At 34.2% G+C, this 17,302-nt stretch overlaps 1 protein-coding gene across 7 annotated transcripts in view; it reads left to right on the forward strand.

Moving 5' to 3' along the window:
• Positions 1-17,302, forward strand: part of NKAIN2 (sodium/potassium transporting ATPase interacting 2) — a 1,030,776-nt gene that overhangs the window by 487,544 nt on the left and 525,930 nt on the right. For all 7 annotated transcript variants that reach the window (XR_010116563.1, XR_010116564.1, XR_010116565.1 and 4 more), the window contains one exon: positions 432-569. Coding sequence is in view for 4 of the 7 variants with exons in the window: in XM_055263081.2 (XP_055119056.1) it covers positions 432-569 (138 nt within the window). In the remaining 3 variants the exon portion in view is untranslated. The remainder of the gene's footprint in view (positions 1-431; positions 570-17,302) is intronic.

Raw genomic sequence — 17,302 nt, forward strand, 5'->3', positions numbered from 1 at the left:
ATTTCTTTTTCCTCCACGTCAAACTTCCTTTGTTCTATTCTCAACTTATATAATGACATTTGAACAGATCTAGCAACAAACTCTTTATGTGGACTTCTCTGACTTGCTGGTTGATGACTTCAAATGTTTGACAGTTCACATGACAATATAATTTATCCTATGACTGCAAAGATGACATCTTGTGAATACAGCTTGATTCCTCCACAAAATCATCCCTGAAAGGCTTGTAGGTGTCTATAGATCCACAGCTTCCATAGTGTTCTTTTGAAAAAAACTGAAAATGTCATTCTCACTGTAAGTTAAAGACAAATGCCAAATATGGTAACACAGTTATAATTGCTAATTATGTTATTAAAAATTTTATCCTTTTTCCTCTCACCACTGTGCTGTTTCTCACATGCTGATCTGTCCATCCTGTTTTGCTATTCTAGGTTTGTGTGCTGGAGAGGCAAATATTTGACTTCCTTGGATATCAGTGGGCACCTATCCTGGCAAATTTTGTACATATTATTATCGTCATTCTTGGTTTGTTTGGAACTATTCAATATAGACCTCGTTACATAACAGGAGTAAGTACCTTTTCTGCCTTTTAAAAATCTTATTGAACTAGAGAATGATGTGCAAACTCCAAATGCCTTGAAAACTTATGTGTATAATCTATCTTAAAGATGTGGATGCTCTCTTTTAAGTACCGTGTGTTTATTTTCATAGTTTCAGATTCTATCAACAGTAATTGAAAATGTCAGGATTAAAGCACTTGATAGTGAGTGTAATCAGATTGAATTCTCATAATTTGTACTTTCAGCAAATATTCTCATAATTACAAGCCAAACTGTGTTTCTATATTTCTACATTACAAAGTCATGCTTTCTGGTTTAACAGATTTTAATGGGAATTTTTTCTCATTTTAAATAGTCATATTTTATACATTGAATAAAGAGTTTAAAATCAATAGAAATGAACATATACTATTGATGTGAAAATATTAATGCACATTAGGGCTAATATTTGGCATATGAGAAAGCCAGAATAATCTGGACAGTTGCCTCTGTGTTCTCCATAATTCTCTTTTTGGCTTGGAAGAAGTATTTTGCATTCCCACTCAAGTTAAACTTACTTAACATAAAAGTGAAATCCAACTGTGTTTCAGTTACTATGGGAACCATAACTCAGGGTTGCTTTTTTTTAAACCTTTGTATGTGCCTCAGATCTCAGCTACTGCTCTTCATTAATGTACGTTTTTTTTCTTTTAGTTTTATCATTTTTTCTATTTCTTCTATTTTTGACAAAGGAAATGTCTATAGGCATTTATTTAAAATTGTAAAGCAGGTTTGTAGTAAAAGCATGTATATAAGATAGTACAGTGAAAGCTCTGCCTTGTTCAACACAAACCAGCAGCCCTTCTCATGTTTTATGAAAGCGTCCTCATTAAAGATGCCCCCCCATGATCTGTTCTCTCTGTCATCTAGAACCCAGATAAGGCTCATTGGTACAGAGCCAGGAAATGTGGTGGTGGCTGGAACCAATGGAGCCACTGTTGGGCTAAGGAAGAATGAGAAGCCCATAGTCCTCGCCTCCAGGTGCATGCCCAGCCCCCAGTGCATGTCACTGCAAAGGCTAGGTAGCCATCTAAATCTTGTAAAAGTGGGAGGAGTTCTGTTGCAGGGTGAAGTTTTTTAATGCACAAGATATGATAGTATTGTCCATTTTCTTTTATGAATCGTAATTTGATACAGTGTAGGGCGGGTTGTACAGTGGTTGAGAGTGAGCCCTCTGAAGTTATAATATCAAGATCGAAATCTTGGATCTGCCAAATTCTGTGTGACTTTAGATAACTTCACCTCACCAATCTTTAATTTTCTTATATTTAAAATGAAAGTAGTCATTACATTAACTCATAATGATTTAATTAATTGATATATATTAGCCATTATATGAAAAAAATTTAACTTACCTTTCTTGTTTTATTAGACTTTGAGGTTCCTTCATGGTTTTATTCTTAAAAATAATGGTTGCTCTGAATATCATTATATAAATATTTCATCTTTATTTCTGATAAAGTTCTTGGGATAAAATCTAGATGTGGCCCAAAATATTTGAACTATTTAAAAACTCAGAGGTTAATTTTAAGGAGTAAGGGGGATGTTCTATGAAATGTCCTTGGCACCGTGCTTGATATTTAAAAAGCCCCCAATAAATGTTAGCTATAATATTTTTGTTTTTAATTATTATTATTTAAAAATAATACTAACCTGTGTAGCATAGCAATAGGCTGAAAGGAAATTTAAAATAGAGCAAGGTGTTCTAGATGTTGGATGAACTATTTCTGTCCCTTTTATTCTAAGATGCTACAACTCAAAAAAAAAATTTGTGGGCTTTCTATGTATCAAATTATTATCTCATCCCTTTGAATACAGACATACCACAGATCTTTCACTACTGGCTACTTTCTCTGGCATGGGATAAGAGTTATGATGCCAAGGGAAAACACCTTTAACATTGTTAGAAGTTTTGTTTACTGAGACTATTAGACACAACCTGAACTCTTTTTAAGGTCTTAACAATGAATTTCAGAGCCTTGATTTCATCTTGACCGGTAACATCACTGTGAATTTGGATTTTTCCTTGAGACAATGTCTTTGGCAATCTTTTGCCGGCTGGAGATGATGTAAATGATAAACTTTTTTTTTCCAACTCAGCAAGTCCTGGGTTGGAAATATAACCTCTAAATTCTGCTTGAAAATCTTTCTTTAGCTCATTTCTCTCTTACAATATCATGCTGTCTGTGGCTGAAAGATAACAAATAGCACTGTCATCTTTTTTTGCTTGGAAATCCCCTTAACCAGACCCATAAACTCCTAGGTGTATTTTCTGTCTTTCCAGTTATTGAAGACAATAGCTAAGATAATTGTTCTGGCAGTAAATTCCATGAGTCTTCTTTTCTCCAGTCCTCAAAAACAATTTCCTCTCTCCACTCAGAGTCTCCTTGCTGCCCTCCTGGCATCACTTGCCTCCTTATCTCAAAACCAGTACTGTGTGTTTTAGGTTTAAGTATCACTGACTTTCTGGTACCAATATCTGTTCTAGGTATCTGTGTCTGTGTAACTTCTGTGCAACAAACTACAGTTGACCCTTGAACAATGTGAGGATTAAGGGCACCAAACCCCCCACACAGCCAAAAATCTGCTTATAACTTTCTACTCCTCAAAAACTTAACTCCAATAGCCTACTATTGGTTGAAAACCTTACTGATAAACAGTTGATTAACACATATTTAATATGTTATATGTGTTATATACTGTATTCTTGCAACAGTGCAAGCTAAAGAAAAGAAAATGTTATTAAAGGGAATCATAAGGAAAATATATTTACTATTGATTAAATGGAAAAGTATCATTGTAAAGGTCTTCATCCTCTAACAATGTAGAGCTTTATAATTTTTATATTTGCCATATTTTCTCTGTAATGTTTTTACATTATAAAATAGCTTGACATAAAATATAAAATAATTTGATACAAAAATAAGAAAGCATTTCTTGACTTCATGACTGAAGATTAACATATTGCATATTTCCTTTGTGTATATACAAATGAAACATGTCTGTGTATGCTATATATCCAAATATGTCTTAATTTTAAATTGAACATTATATCAAACAATTTAAAAATTAATGACTATTTCATTGTTTCTTCAAGCCTTTAATGTTATACATTATGCTATTTCATATTTTTCTATTATATTAAATAATTCCCTATAATCATTTCCAGCAAAAATACTCTCATCTTTTTTTGTGAATCATTCCTTAGGAGAAATACCTAGGTATAATCGAATAATATGAACAATTTTAAGGCTTTTACTATATAATTAACAATAACCTATCCAAAATTATTTTACTGAATTATCCTCTTACCAGTGTACAGCAGAGTCAATTTCACTGCACTCTTGCTAACCCTGTGTATTATCTGTTCTCATAGTTGTTAATTTGATAGAAGAAAAAATGTTATTTTCATTTTTAATTGTGTTTCTAATCTTAGTGAGTTAGAATTTTTCATATGTTCATTACCCATTTTTATTTTCTGTTTGGGGAATTGTCTTTGTATGTGTGTGTGTATGTGTGTGTGAGATAAGTTTTGTTCTTGCTGCCCAGGCCAGAGTGCAATGGCACTGTCTCCACTCACTGCAAACTCCACCTCCCAGGTTCAAGCGATTCTCCTGCCTCAGCCTCCCAAGTAGCTAGGACTACAGGTGTGTGCCACCATGCCCGGCTCATTTTTGTATTTTTTTAGTAGAAATGGGGTTTCACCATGTTAGCCAGGCTGGTCTCGAACTCCTGACCTCATGATCCGCCCACCTTGGCCTCTCAAAGTGCTGAGATTACAGGTGTGAGCAACTGTGCCCCTCCAGGGATTTGTCTTTTGGTCTTCTTTGCTAATTTTTTACCCTGCAGTCTTAGTGTTTATCTTAATTTATGTAGATAATTTAATAAAGATATTTAACTTTAAAACATCATAAAGCTTCCTTTTGATACTTATTATGTCCATCTTATTACAGTTAACTCTCTTTCCATTTGTGATATTTTCTGCTGCTTTTAAGATTATGAAATTCAAATACCATTTTGAAAAAGATAAGTCTTCATTATCCTTATGTCTAATTTTACCAAAACAAAAAGGCAGGTTTTCTAATATCAAGACTGAGGACATTTGCTATATTTGAAGAGCTTCAAATTATTTATGGGACATTTTATTTAATTGATCTTGCCTCCCCCACAAAAAAGTATGTGGACATTCTCTCAAACCATTAAGCTTGTAGCAACAAATAAATGAGAGTATTGGTAATGATTTTTGTTTTCTTCATTTATCTTCTTTTTCATAGTAGCAAAGAAAAAAAGATGAAAAATTTAAAACAGATAATTGGAAGAAGAACTCATTAGTGCCATGGAGAGCCTCTGGCACTTTGCAGAATATAGTATGCTGAAGGAAAATGAAATAGATGTTTTCAGGTCCAAGCAAAGGAAACCTGAAGCCAGAATTCATAGAAAGAATCAATCTTGTATAACTCTCAACCACATCGAATCCCAGAAAATAATTCATAAATAAATATATACAATGGCTCCCAGGAAAGCATTATTTTACATCATACATGGAATTATATAATGCATCATCATTTGGGAAAGTAGAATGTGATCTGAGATATCCAGTGTTTATAAGTTAATGACAAAATAATGTTAAGGAGCTGCTTTAGGTTATCTAAAATAATCTGAGGAATATGTAGGTTCCTATCCATTAAAGCTACAGCAACTTTCTCAGTGATATTGCCAAAAACAAATGTTGCTGTGTAACATGCCAAAAATAAATTATTTCTCCCCCCTCTCTCCCTTTCTTCCTTCCTTCTTTCCTTTCTTCCAAACTCAGTCTCCAAACTAGAAAAAAAAGTTTCAAAATAGCTGAAAATCTATTACTCAAATTTTATAGAGGATAGTATACTAAAATCACAGTAATATTTGTAAGAATCATTTCTTGTTTCGTACCAATTCCATCACCGATTCTCCTGTATATCTACCTTTCTTCATAAATTCTATAACCCTCACATTAACTTGACACAACTTTTGTTCAAACTCATGTGGAAAGGAAATAGTAGAGTTAGGAGGCTGACACAGGTTCTCCTGACAACCAGTCTCTCCTTGTAACCACCACAGTGAACTGCCTCTTAGGGGCACAGTTCGGAGACCCAAATCTATCTCATAAATGAACGAAGGTGCTGTTAAGTTGTGGGCAAATTTAAAATTCATTACAGCATTTGCGATTTCCAGAGGATTTAGATTTTAAGTTGTGGTCTGCCTCTCCCATATCAAGGATTATGTTTTTAGCTCCTTAGTTAATGGAGAAATAACCTCATGTCTCAAGAGTTTAGAACACAAAACTCTTAGAGATGGATATTTTATTCATATGGGAAAACAATAACACAAACTATCTTGAATCTCTAATAACAGTGAATTAGAATGGTATGTTGTTTGTTTTCTATGGCATCCAGCTTTTTGATGGTGATTTCACATATATGCATATGTACACATTCATCTATACAATATAAGTTGTATCTAATATCAATTATAATTATATGTTAAATAAGTACAAATGATCTATTTCTACATTTGCTATTTGTAAAGAGTTTCAAATAATTGAAATTTATTTCTATGTAATTGAAATTTATTTCTATGTAATTGAATAAAATACTCAAAACATATTGGAAATACAAAAGACCTAGGAAACACCAATACAGACATACATACATACATATCATTATGTCTAATGAAGAATCTTTCCATGATACCAAGTTAGACTACAATAACTAATTCTAAAATCAAATTAAGGAGAAATATTGGGATTGGTTTCCTGTTTTGTTACTGAAAAAGTAAGAGATTAAATTAATGTGGTTAAAGCTGATTTGATGAAGCAAGTCTATGATGGTTAGAAAGAGAAGCCAATACACATGAATCTTCATTTCTTGTGTTCTAAGAATTGTAAACTCTAAGACTGTCATAATAACGCTGCTTACTCTTCCAAAATAATAAAAAAGTATTTCTTTTAGTCCATATTTTAAAGTTTTGAATGGTATTTTCTCATTAATGCTGAACACTGAACTTCTGTTCACCAATTTAGGCCACTTTTTGTTTTACTACATTTTTTTTAATGTGATACATATGGTAGTTGGTGGCTGTTGATTTCTAGATTGATGTACATCCTCCTTCTCCCTAGTGAGGCAAGGTCAGCTTCAGACAAAGTGTCACCTGCTTTGACTTCCTTAACTTTGCTTTTTCTAGAGCCAATATGGTAAAGAAAAGGATCCCCATGACATCCTGGCCAAAGCATGGGGCCACAGGGTGACTGGAGCACCAGAGACAAAGACAGGATTCATTTTGTAAAAAGATTACGACACGGCAACTTGAGAAATCTATAGACACCTTAGTGGTTCTGTATAAGTAAAGAATCACATACTCTATTTGCATGAGGGAAAAATCCTCTAAATTTCTAGAATTGACTATTTGCTGATGATTGCCATGATTTGATTTTTAATTGTCCATGGAGCTCAGGTCTCCATAGAGACTATCACCAACAGCAATAAATCAGGAGCACTGTGTCCATTTTCCAGGTCATATGCTTTTCTAAAACTAATAATGTTACCTCCCTAAAAATTTTTGCACTCCTACAAGTCATTTCTAAGAAGTCATTAATCTATGTGCAAGTAGTTGTTTTGCCACCTTTATTCAATTTTTCTAGGAGAAAAAAATATCTGAAAGAGAACTTATTGCAGCTAAAGCATTAACAAATTCATGCTTTCTGTGTTGAGGACAGAAAATCAATGTAGATTAGAGATGAAGAGACTTGAGATAGTAGTAAATTAACAATACTTCTAATGACTTTAGAGTAGTTGTGAAAATAAGTCTTTTCCCATAAGCCTGGAAGGAAGGGAGAAAAAAAAAAACATCATTACAAGTTTAATGGATTTAGCCTGTAGTCCTAAAATAAATGTAATAATGCAACATTGCAAATGCAATTTATTCTCAAAAGAATGTGTTCCCTTGGGGAAATGTGGACCATTTATTCTACAAGGAGATACTTTGTGCTCTCATTTTGGTGTTAGGCTATGACTAAAGATTTATAGGATGTGGTACATATAAATAATTACATTTGACAGTCTAGATTCACTTTTTAAAATAATCTAATAATTTTTGAAAATGAATTTTGAAGAAAAGATATATTGTGATATGTATATTAGTTTCTTTTTATAAAATAAAAAATCAGATTAATTTATGTAGTTTTTTTAATCAAAAAGTAAATTTGGGCTTATAATAAAATAAAACTTCCTTTCCATACTCTTCTCCAGCTGTTCCTAATCCCTTTATAGTTCTTCTGGGGTTACCTCAGAAATGTGTGTGTGTGTGTGTGCACGCGCGTCTGTGTTGCTAATTGTTGATTTTTCAGCTTTAGACAGTATCTAATAACAACCTGCCCCAAATCATTTGGTCTAATTTATTTTTGAATTATACGTTGTTTTTACAGGTTTTCTTTCCCCTATGAAGTTTCTGATTGCCTTTTTTTTTTTTGTAAGAAACAAAACAGGCCTTGCTTAAGTGTATCCTAAACACATTTCTAATTCATGTGCATTCTATTGCTTGCTATTCATTCTGTTTTAATTTTTGAAATGCATTGCTTTACTATTGGAATTTAATCCAGTCCCTTTATATTTGACCTTGACTATCTGTAGCTTTTTGTTTTTAATGCAATGTTCTTCTTCCCCGGAGATTTCTCTTAGTACTCTGTCATTTTACTCCTATGTAAACTGTTTGTTCTCAAGCCCTATTATACATTTATCTCTCCCTTCTTCCGAATTTGATTCATGCTTTCTTAAATTCCATCTATTGTCTCTTTGATATTCTTCAAACAACTTCCTGAAAAAGCATGTTTGTGAGATAAACTTTCTGAGTTTTATCTGTCTCGTGACAGAGAATGACTTTATTCTACCTTTACACTTGAGTACTAGTTTGGCCAGGTGCAGAATTCAGGGTTGAAAATCATTTTTTTCTTAGAACACTGAAGTAATTGTTCACAATCTAAGAAGCAGTGTTACTGATGGCCAGTCTGATATCAATCTGTAAATAACTTTAAAAGAAGTGCTTGAGATATTCATTTTATTCTTGTTGTCTTGGCTTTTCAAAATGGCGTGTCTAAATGTGAACCTATTTAAAAATTGTGTAGTCTTTTTTTTATTATTTAAACACTTATAGAAGACTTTGTTGTGGCTCAGAAAATCATATCCAATGTATGGCAATTTTGAATTAAAAGAGTAGCCTCAAGGTCTCTCTGACCTTCCTTCATCCTCTGTCTCTAGATCCTCTCTTTCCCAAAGCACCAGGAGGCCATTTCTCTGAAGTTCACTTGTCTAACTGAGGTAAGTTCTTCCAAAAGAAATGCAATTGTCTTGAAACCCCTCCCTAGGAATCTCATCAAGCAGCCAGGGAAGATTAATCACTGGAGAGGAGATTAAATGTCATCCGCATACCCAGACAGCCTATCACTTATTCTTCTGGAGGCTGCTCTGAGAAGCTTTATCTGCATAATAAGACAACCTTTGTTCATCCTGTGGTTCTTCCTTTTTTCTCTCCCTTAACTTGTCTCCACCTCTCCTGAAAGCCCTCAAGCCCCTATTCCTTTATGCTATAAAAACTCAACCATCTGGCTCCTCCTTTGAGTTTTATATTTTCTGTAAGTCTCATGAACTTAAATAATGAGTATGCCTTTTCTCCTGTTTATCTATTGTCAGTTTATTTCAGCAGACTCAGTTGTCAAACCTTCAGAGGGAAAGTTTGAACCTCCCTATACCTTCAGTTCTGGAATTTGCATGCATCATTTTGATGATTCTTTATGCTTTTCAACATTTGCCTTTGCTATGCTATCCCCAGGTAATTTCATTTAACAGTTATTTTATATTATAGTTTTTAGCTTATTTATGAAAAATCTCCTTGTTTTCCCCAGAGAAATAAACTCCTGGCTGATTCTGAAAGTGGTAGAGGGTTATTGCTGTTTTCTGGCCCACTTTACACACTGACCTTTGGTCATACATTTCTTGTCCAAGTCTCCAGAGTATGCAAAATTCTCCCTAGCAGTCCAGCATTTTTTTGTCTCTCTTCCATACATATTATAGACTGTCAATTGCTTCATTCTGCTTATTAATCAATATCCATCTCTTTGTCTTCCTCTTCAGGCAATTGGTTGAAATCTCTTTGTTGCTAATGTTTTATTACTAATAGTTGTAGGACTATATTTGTTGTAGGCTCAGTTTGCCTTTTTGAACCAAAAGTGTAACAATAACTATTAGATTGCATTAAGTATGTTTTACTTTGGTGTAATTTCCTTTTTATCAATGAGAGCTGATTAGATGACTTTTTTTTTTTTCTTTTTTTTTTTTTTTGAGACAGAGTGTCACTCTGTCTCCCAGGCTGGAGTGTAGTGGCACGATCTCAGCTCACTGCAACCTCCGCCTCCCAGGTTCAAGTGATTTTCCTGCCTCAGCCTCCCAAGTAGCTGGGACTACAGGTGCCCACGACCACACCCAGCTAATTTTTGTATTTTTATTAGAGACGGAGTTTCACCATATTGGCCAGGCTGGTCTCGAACTCCTGACCTTGTGATCTGCACCCCTCAGCCTCCCAAAGTGCTGGGATTACAGGCCTGAGCCAGCACTCAGGCTGACGTTGTTATACGTGGTATGGAAATCTAATGGCTTTAAAAAGCCATTAACTGTTTGCCTATTAGATGGTAAGCACAATGCTATGCGTATACCATCATAAGAAAGTCTCCAGATGTTTACATTTTAACAGAGGAGGAAACAAATGTTTAATCAAGTGAATGCAATACTTTTCATATGGACTATGCTAGAAGTAGTATGTAGAGAATAAATCAAAGTACTCAGATACTCAGAACAGGTTAGGCAACTCAACTGGGATTGGGGGATCCCAGAGGGATGGCAGGATGATTCAAGAGGTGCTTTATGGAGAATATGACCCATAAGCTGTGATTCAGAGTATCAGTAGTATTAAATATATCACTGGAAAGACAGAAAGAGGGGAAATTCCAGGCAGAAGCAGACAAAGGTAACAACAAAGGCAAAAAGCACTGAAGTGTTAAAAATATAGTTGTATTTTTCTTAATTTATATTAAAGTGGCATGGTTGCTACACAGGGGCTTGTTGAAATATAAGACTAAATATGTAGGCAGGAACAAGATTGGAAAAAATCTACTTGACCATGGTAAATTATTTATGTGGGGCATTATGGGAAAATTGGAGAGTTTTATATAGGGAATGGTTCCGAGCTGCTAGCATCCTAGAGGGAAGGAGAGATATAAAGATATATGTTTATAGATCTTTTTTGAGAAGAGACAGAGTAATGTTGAAGCCACGCGCCAAAACAAGGAATAAAACAAGAGGAACTACTGAGGAAAATGTTCAAACGTTGTTTTAGACTTGTCAGTTTTTTATTAGTCATATACGTGTGACCCAATAGGGCTGTGTCCTCAATCCTTTATGGACTGTTTCCTAATAACTTGATATTACTTCTAGATAAAAACAGCAAATATTTTCGTATATGTAGATGACATGATTTTATCATCATAAGCTAAAACTGTCGTTGCTGAGTGTCTTTATTAGATACCTGGTATATTAAGTAATTAGTAGCAAAAATGTAATAATACCATTCAATTTTTCTAAAATGACAGTGTTTGGGGGGAAAGCCTCCAACATTTCACTAGCCTATATTTAGTTACTCTGTACACAGAAATATCTAATATAATTACTTAGATGTGCATTTTGCAACCAATTTATTTTATAAAGTACAGTAGGCAGAGTCATGGCATTCTGATTTTTTATGAGTAAAGATGGAACTTGAGTATGTGCACCCAAAACAATTATCTGGTTTAAGATCAATTGCAGCAAATTTTTGTTGGTAGAATTTGTGGGACATTGATTGTCCTTTGTTGATTGGCAAGAGAAAACCCAGTATTTTCTCTAAAAAGAATCATGATCCTGGTATTGCGCTTCATTAGCCTGTCTATGTGGAGATGAGGGGTGGTTTTTCTGGTTTGTTTGTTTTGTTTTGTTTTTAATCAGGCACAAGTCTTATCTGACTCCTCAGTTCCTGGTGTCATTCCAAACAACAGCTAACTGCCCACTGAAGCCCATGAGCCTCCATATAACCATTATGAGAGACTATCTGCCTTTGTAGCACCTTTTTTTTTTTTTTTTTGAGACGGAGCGTTGCCCTTTTGCCCAGGTTGTAGTGCAGTGGTGCAATTTTGGCTCACTCAACCTCTGCCTCTCCAGTTCAAGCAATTTTCCTGCCTCAGCCGCCCAAGTAGCTGGGATTACAATCATATACCACTACACTTGGCTAATTTTTGTATTTTTAGTAGAGACAGGGTTTCACCATATTGGTCAGGCTGGTCTGGAACTCCTGACCTCAAGTGATCTGCCCTCCTGGGTCTCCCAAAGTGTTGGGATTAAGCGCGTGAGCCACCACACCCAGCCTTGTAGCACTTTTTGGTAAAACATCAAAATTACTGCCACTTGATGTGACTGGAAAGGGGTCCAGATCCAGACCCCAAGAGAGGATTCTTGGATCTCGTGCAAGAAAGACTTCAGGGTGAGTCCATGGAATAAAGTGAAAGCAAGGTTATTAAGAAAGTAGAGGAATAAAGAACGGCTACTCCATAGAAAGGGCAGCCCCGAGGGCTTCTGGTTGCCCATTTTTATGGTTATTTCTTGATTATATGCTAAACAAAGGGTGGAACTTTCATGCCTCCCCTTTTTAGACCATATATGGTAACTTCCTGACGTTGCCATGGCATTTGTAAACTGTCATGGCACTGGTGGGAGTGTCAGAGTGAGAATGACCAGAGATCACTCTTGGTTTTGGTGAGTTTTAGCGGAGTTCTTTACTGCAATCTGTTTTGTTTTTTTTAAAATTTTATTATTATTATACTTTAAGTTTTAGGGTACATGTACGCAATGTGCAGGTTTGTTACATATGTATCCATGTGCCATGTTGTTGTGCTGCACCCATTAACTCGTCATTTAGCATTAGGTATATCTCCTAATGCTATCCCTCCCCACTCCCCCCACCCCACAACAGTTCCCGGTGTGTGATGTTCCCCTTCCTGTGTCCATGTGTTCTCATTGTTCAATTCCCACCTATGAGTGAGAACATGTGGTGTTTGGTTTTTTGTCCTTGTGATAGTTTGCTGAGAATGATGGTTTCCAGCTTCATCCATGTGCCTACAAAGGACATGAACTCATCATTTTTTATGGCTGCATGGTATTCCATGGTGTGTATGTGCCAATTATGACCTGTATCTTGTGCTGACTTCCTATCTCATCCTGTGACTTAGAATGCCCAGCCATCTGGGAATGCAACCCCATAGGTTTCAGGCTCATTTTACCCAGCTCCTGTTCAAGATGGATTTGCTCTCGTTCAAAGGCCTTTTACATTGATACTTATCAAAAGTTCAATTAAGAAAAATGATATTTATGGAGAATTGCTTACAAGATAAAAGGTTCATGTATTCTGCCAGACCCTAATGTATCCTAGGCAGACTTTCATCCCTATACTCTGTCAGTTTAATGTTGGCAGTGTGTTTTATTTTATTTTTTTACTACTAAATGTATTTTATTAATGTTGTTAAACTACATTAAGTGATTTTATAAGAAACACACTTATGACACTTATTTATTTATTAGGAAGATTTAGTTGAAAGTATTGCTTTAAATAGGTGCACAAGAAAAACAATCTACCTCTTGTCTCAACCCTGAAACTAGTGATATTTTCCTTGTGCATTAGCTTGATCTAATGGCAATGGCAAAAATTTCAGTCAACTTCCTGAATTTAAATGAGAAGACTTTTTAGCAGTCTGCTTACTGTGTTATAGCTGTTAGTATTCAGTAAATGGTCTTTACTATATTTAAGTAGTTTCCTTCAATTATTAAGAATAGCTAATAATATTTTATTACATATCTTTGAAGCTGTATGCTAATATCTCTTTAAAATTTTTGGATGCATTGAATTAGATTAATAAGTGCTCTGATATTAATTTAACTTTCCATTACTAGACTATACCTTATTTGTTTGTAATGTTATTCTTTTCTTTGATTGCTATATTCAACTTTTACTATTTTTAATTGCTTTTTTGCATCTTTATTAAAAATGCAATTAATTTATAGCTTTTTACTTGTAATATTTTTAAAATTATGCAGCCTTAAGAAAATAAATTGGGGAAACTTTTCTGTGGTATAGAATAATTCAAACAGGATTGGAACTACAAATGTTCTTAGAACTAATCTATGAAACCATCTAGTCCTGATACTTTCGTGAATGGTAGCTGTCTAATTATCTTTCCAATCTTTTCTACAATAATTGATCTTTTCAAATTTTCCACTTCTTGCATGATTTTGGTGATATAAATTTCATCAGAGCATGTATTTTCTAGAGCATTTGTTTCATGTTATTGTCATAGTTTTATTTCAAATTCTATTGCTCTTTTTAGAATTCCTTTGATATCACTGGGTTGGTCTTTTTTTTGCATACCCTTTTTTGCTCATTTCATGTATTAATATCCCGTAAGAGAAAAGTGATAACAGATAATATCAAAACACCTCATTTCTGCTTTTTTCTATTTTCTCTCATTCCAAGATAATGGGAAGAGGCAAGTAGGCACCATTTCCAGGATATTTGCTAATTTTTATGGCAATGAGTGTAGCAAACTGATAATGTGAATCAATGAATTTTTTTAGTTTAGAGTTTCTTAGTATAATGTCTTAGTCTTTTTTACGTTGCTATAGCACACTACCTGAGATTGGATGATTTGCTTATTTATTTATTTTAAAAAATGTTTATTTTAGCTCAACATACTAGAGGCTGGGAAGTCCATGATAGGGTGGCTGTATCTGGTTAGCTACTGGTGAGAACCCAGTTCTGTGTCATAACATGGCGGAGAAGTAGAAGGGGAACTGGGAGCATGTGAGAGGAGCAAAATAGGAGGGGCGGCCTCACTTTATAACAATCTGCTCTAGTAGTAACTCATCCAGTACCCAGCGAGTGAGAACTTACTTATTCCCTTGAGAATTAACCCAGTTCCATAAGAGCAGCATTGATCCCTCTCAATGACCTAATCACCTTGGATAGGCCCAACCTACCAATATCCATTCATAGCACATAGTCTGTTTGTCAAATAATAATTATAAACAATTATTTTTAAAGGTTTTGACTGCAAAAGGGTTTCGGCTTCATGTTAATTCTGAAATTGATTAAAGACTTTCATTGACCACACCAGCAAAATTGACACTACATAAAGAAAGTCTTTGGTAGCTGTAATTACTACAAAACCCCTTTTGTATAATATTCTTTATACTACTTATTTCAAAATAAATCTTTCCTTGCAAGTATATAAGCAATACTCTGAAGTTGATCCTTCAGAGGTTTTATGAATTGTTTTATTTGCCGGATGCTTTGTGATTGCCCAGCTGACTCTTCAAGGAAATAGTTGTCATTTTCCTGATCATTTCTGTGTTGTATTTGTAGATGTCCTGTCAGTGGTTTTTGGAAATGTTGACTCATCTGGGAACTCCATGCACAATAAGATGTTATCTACACCCCACAGTTAAACTTCTGTTTGACTAGACCTGTCATTTTCTGAAACACAGCGGAATCAATTTTTTTCTTCATATTTTTTCTTTTAAAGATACCAGTTATGTTTATGGAATTTTATAAAAGAAATGTTTGGCTGCAAGTATTAAACTCATTTTATCTAGAATTCATTTTTATGGGGGTGTCATGCAGTGAAAATTTGATATGTGTGTACACAAAGATTTCCCTTGGAAGTGAAGCGACTACCATTTTATAGTACAGTAAAATTGGAATTATGAGATGTCTCATTTTAATTCTCTTCTTGTTTTGAAAGGTCAGTGTTTGATGGGGAGTTTCTGTGCTTACATTTACACTTAAAGTTACATTTTCATAGTAGTTTGTGCCTAGGAATTTATCATGGAGCAAAACTATAATTTGGCATAGTTTTCATTCTATCTTCTGAAACCTTTGTGTTGTCTTCCTTCTCCTTGTTCTTTTCTTCTTCTTCTTACTATTATTTTATTTTTCTTATTTTAATGCAATACATTTAGTCAAAGGCATAAGAAACTCTGTGAACACTTTGAGGGGTCTGTAGCATAGCGTTGTTTAGCTGACAGTTTAGTAAAACTAAGACAAACAGCCCCATAGCTGCAGGTTAGTCTAGAATAATGGCTTGAACCTGCTTTTTATTATTGCTTCTTTACATCATATAGAATAAATGCTGACACTGGCTGCTGTGAGGAAGAAACTCACTGATTAGGAAGGAGATTAAAAAACATAAGCCAGTTTGAAAAATTCTAATTTTATTTGAGGAGAAATTAATATCATTTGTAATCTCTGCTATGCCCTACTGCTATTGATGCATTAAGGTTGAAAGTGAATGGATTTCAATAAGCCAGACAGAACATTTCTTTCAGATATCTGATATCAAAACAATTCTCAGGGCACAATATAATTGTTTTCTGAACTAAAACATATATAATGCTCTTGGAAATGTTTTCAAAAATTGTATTTCTTTTAACCAAGTCAACTTCCCAATCCGAACTCCCCCCTTTACTCTTCTCCATAAAATACTAAAAATAGATGAAACTTCAGGGGACGTATGCCAATTTGTCAATCTGGTGATACCTTCTCTCTTATAACCATTGCTACATCCTTCATTATAGTAAAAAGACTATCTCAATGAATAACATCACTGTTTATGTATAAAGAATAGCATAATTCTATTTTTAAAATTATAAATTAAAAAATTTTTAACTCTTCTCTTTTATTTAAATAATGTATAATTCCTCCACAATTGCATTCTCTTTCACATTCACCACCTGGGATGCAATTTCTTCATGGTTAAGCCTCTACTCAGCTTTCACTTCTCCTTGTATATTAGAGTATAACGAACAGTTTTTCTATGCTAGTTTGCTTTGAGTTATAATAGGATATGTACAGAATAAAAGTATAAAATTGAGGTTTATAAAGCAAGAAATGATGGCATAAATGGAGTTGCCAGAGGAAAAATTCTCAGTTATGTTTTATTTCAAAACATCTTTGATGACCTTATTTGATAGTTATGGAAATTATTTTACATAACTGGTTCTAATATTTTCCCCATCTTATCATTTTATGTAGCTAGGTATATGCAAATAAATGTCCAAGCAGAAATCATTATAATTTCATTTACAAGAATGTTTATGAGTTCAGATATTCTTTTGAAACATGCAATAATTTCATAAAATGAGGAATGTAAAACTTATATAATTAAAGATTGCATTGAAAACCAGATTATATAGATGTTGGAGAATGGTGTACAAAACATTCTAGAAAGATAAAAGAACATAGACTACATACAAGGGACCACATCAAAATTCCTGTTATTTCCATGTTTTCAAATGTGATCTGTGGATAAGTTATGGGGCAGTGAAGTAGTTTTAAATCAATTTCAAATTTTCACAGAGATATTAGGAGCAATTAAAATCAAGGAAATAGGAATTGTTTAGGATAAAAGCATTCAATTAAGACCCAGAACCTTTACTGGGCTTCTTGATGTGCCTGCTTCTTTAGTGTTGTACATCACACACATGGACACACATCAAAAAGTAGTGCCTATTTAGGCACAAAGTCCTTCACCATGTGTTTTG

Source organism: Symphalangus syndactylus, chromosome 2, assembly GCF_028878055.3.
Source record: "Symphalangus syndactylus isolate Jambi chromosome 2, NHGRI_mSymSyn1-v2.1_pri, whole genome shotgun sequence".
NCBI classification, from domain to species: domain Eukaryota; kingdom Metazoa; phylum Chordata; class Mammalia; order Primates; family Hylobatidae; genus Symphalangus; species Symphalangus syndactylus.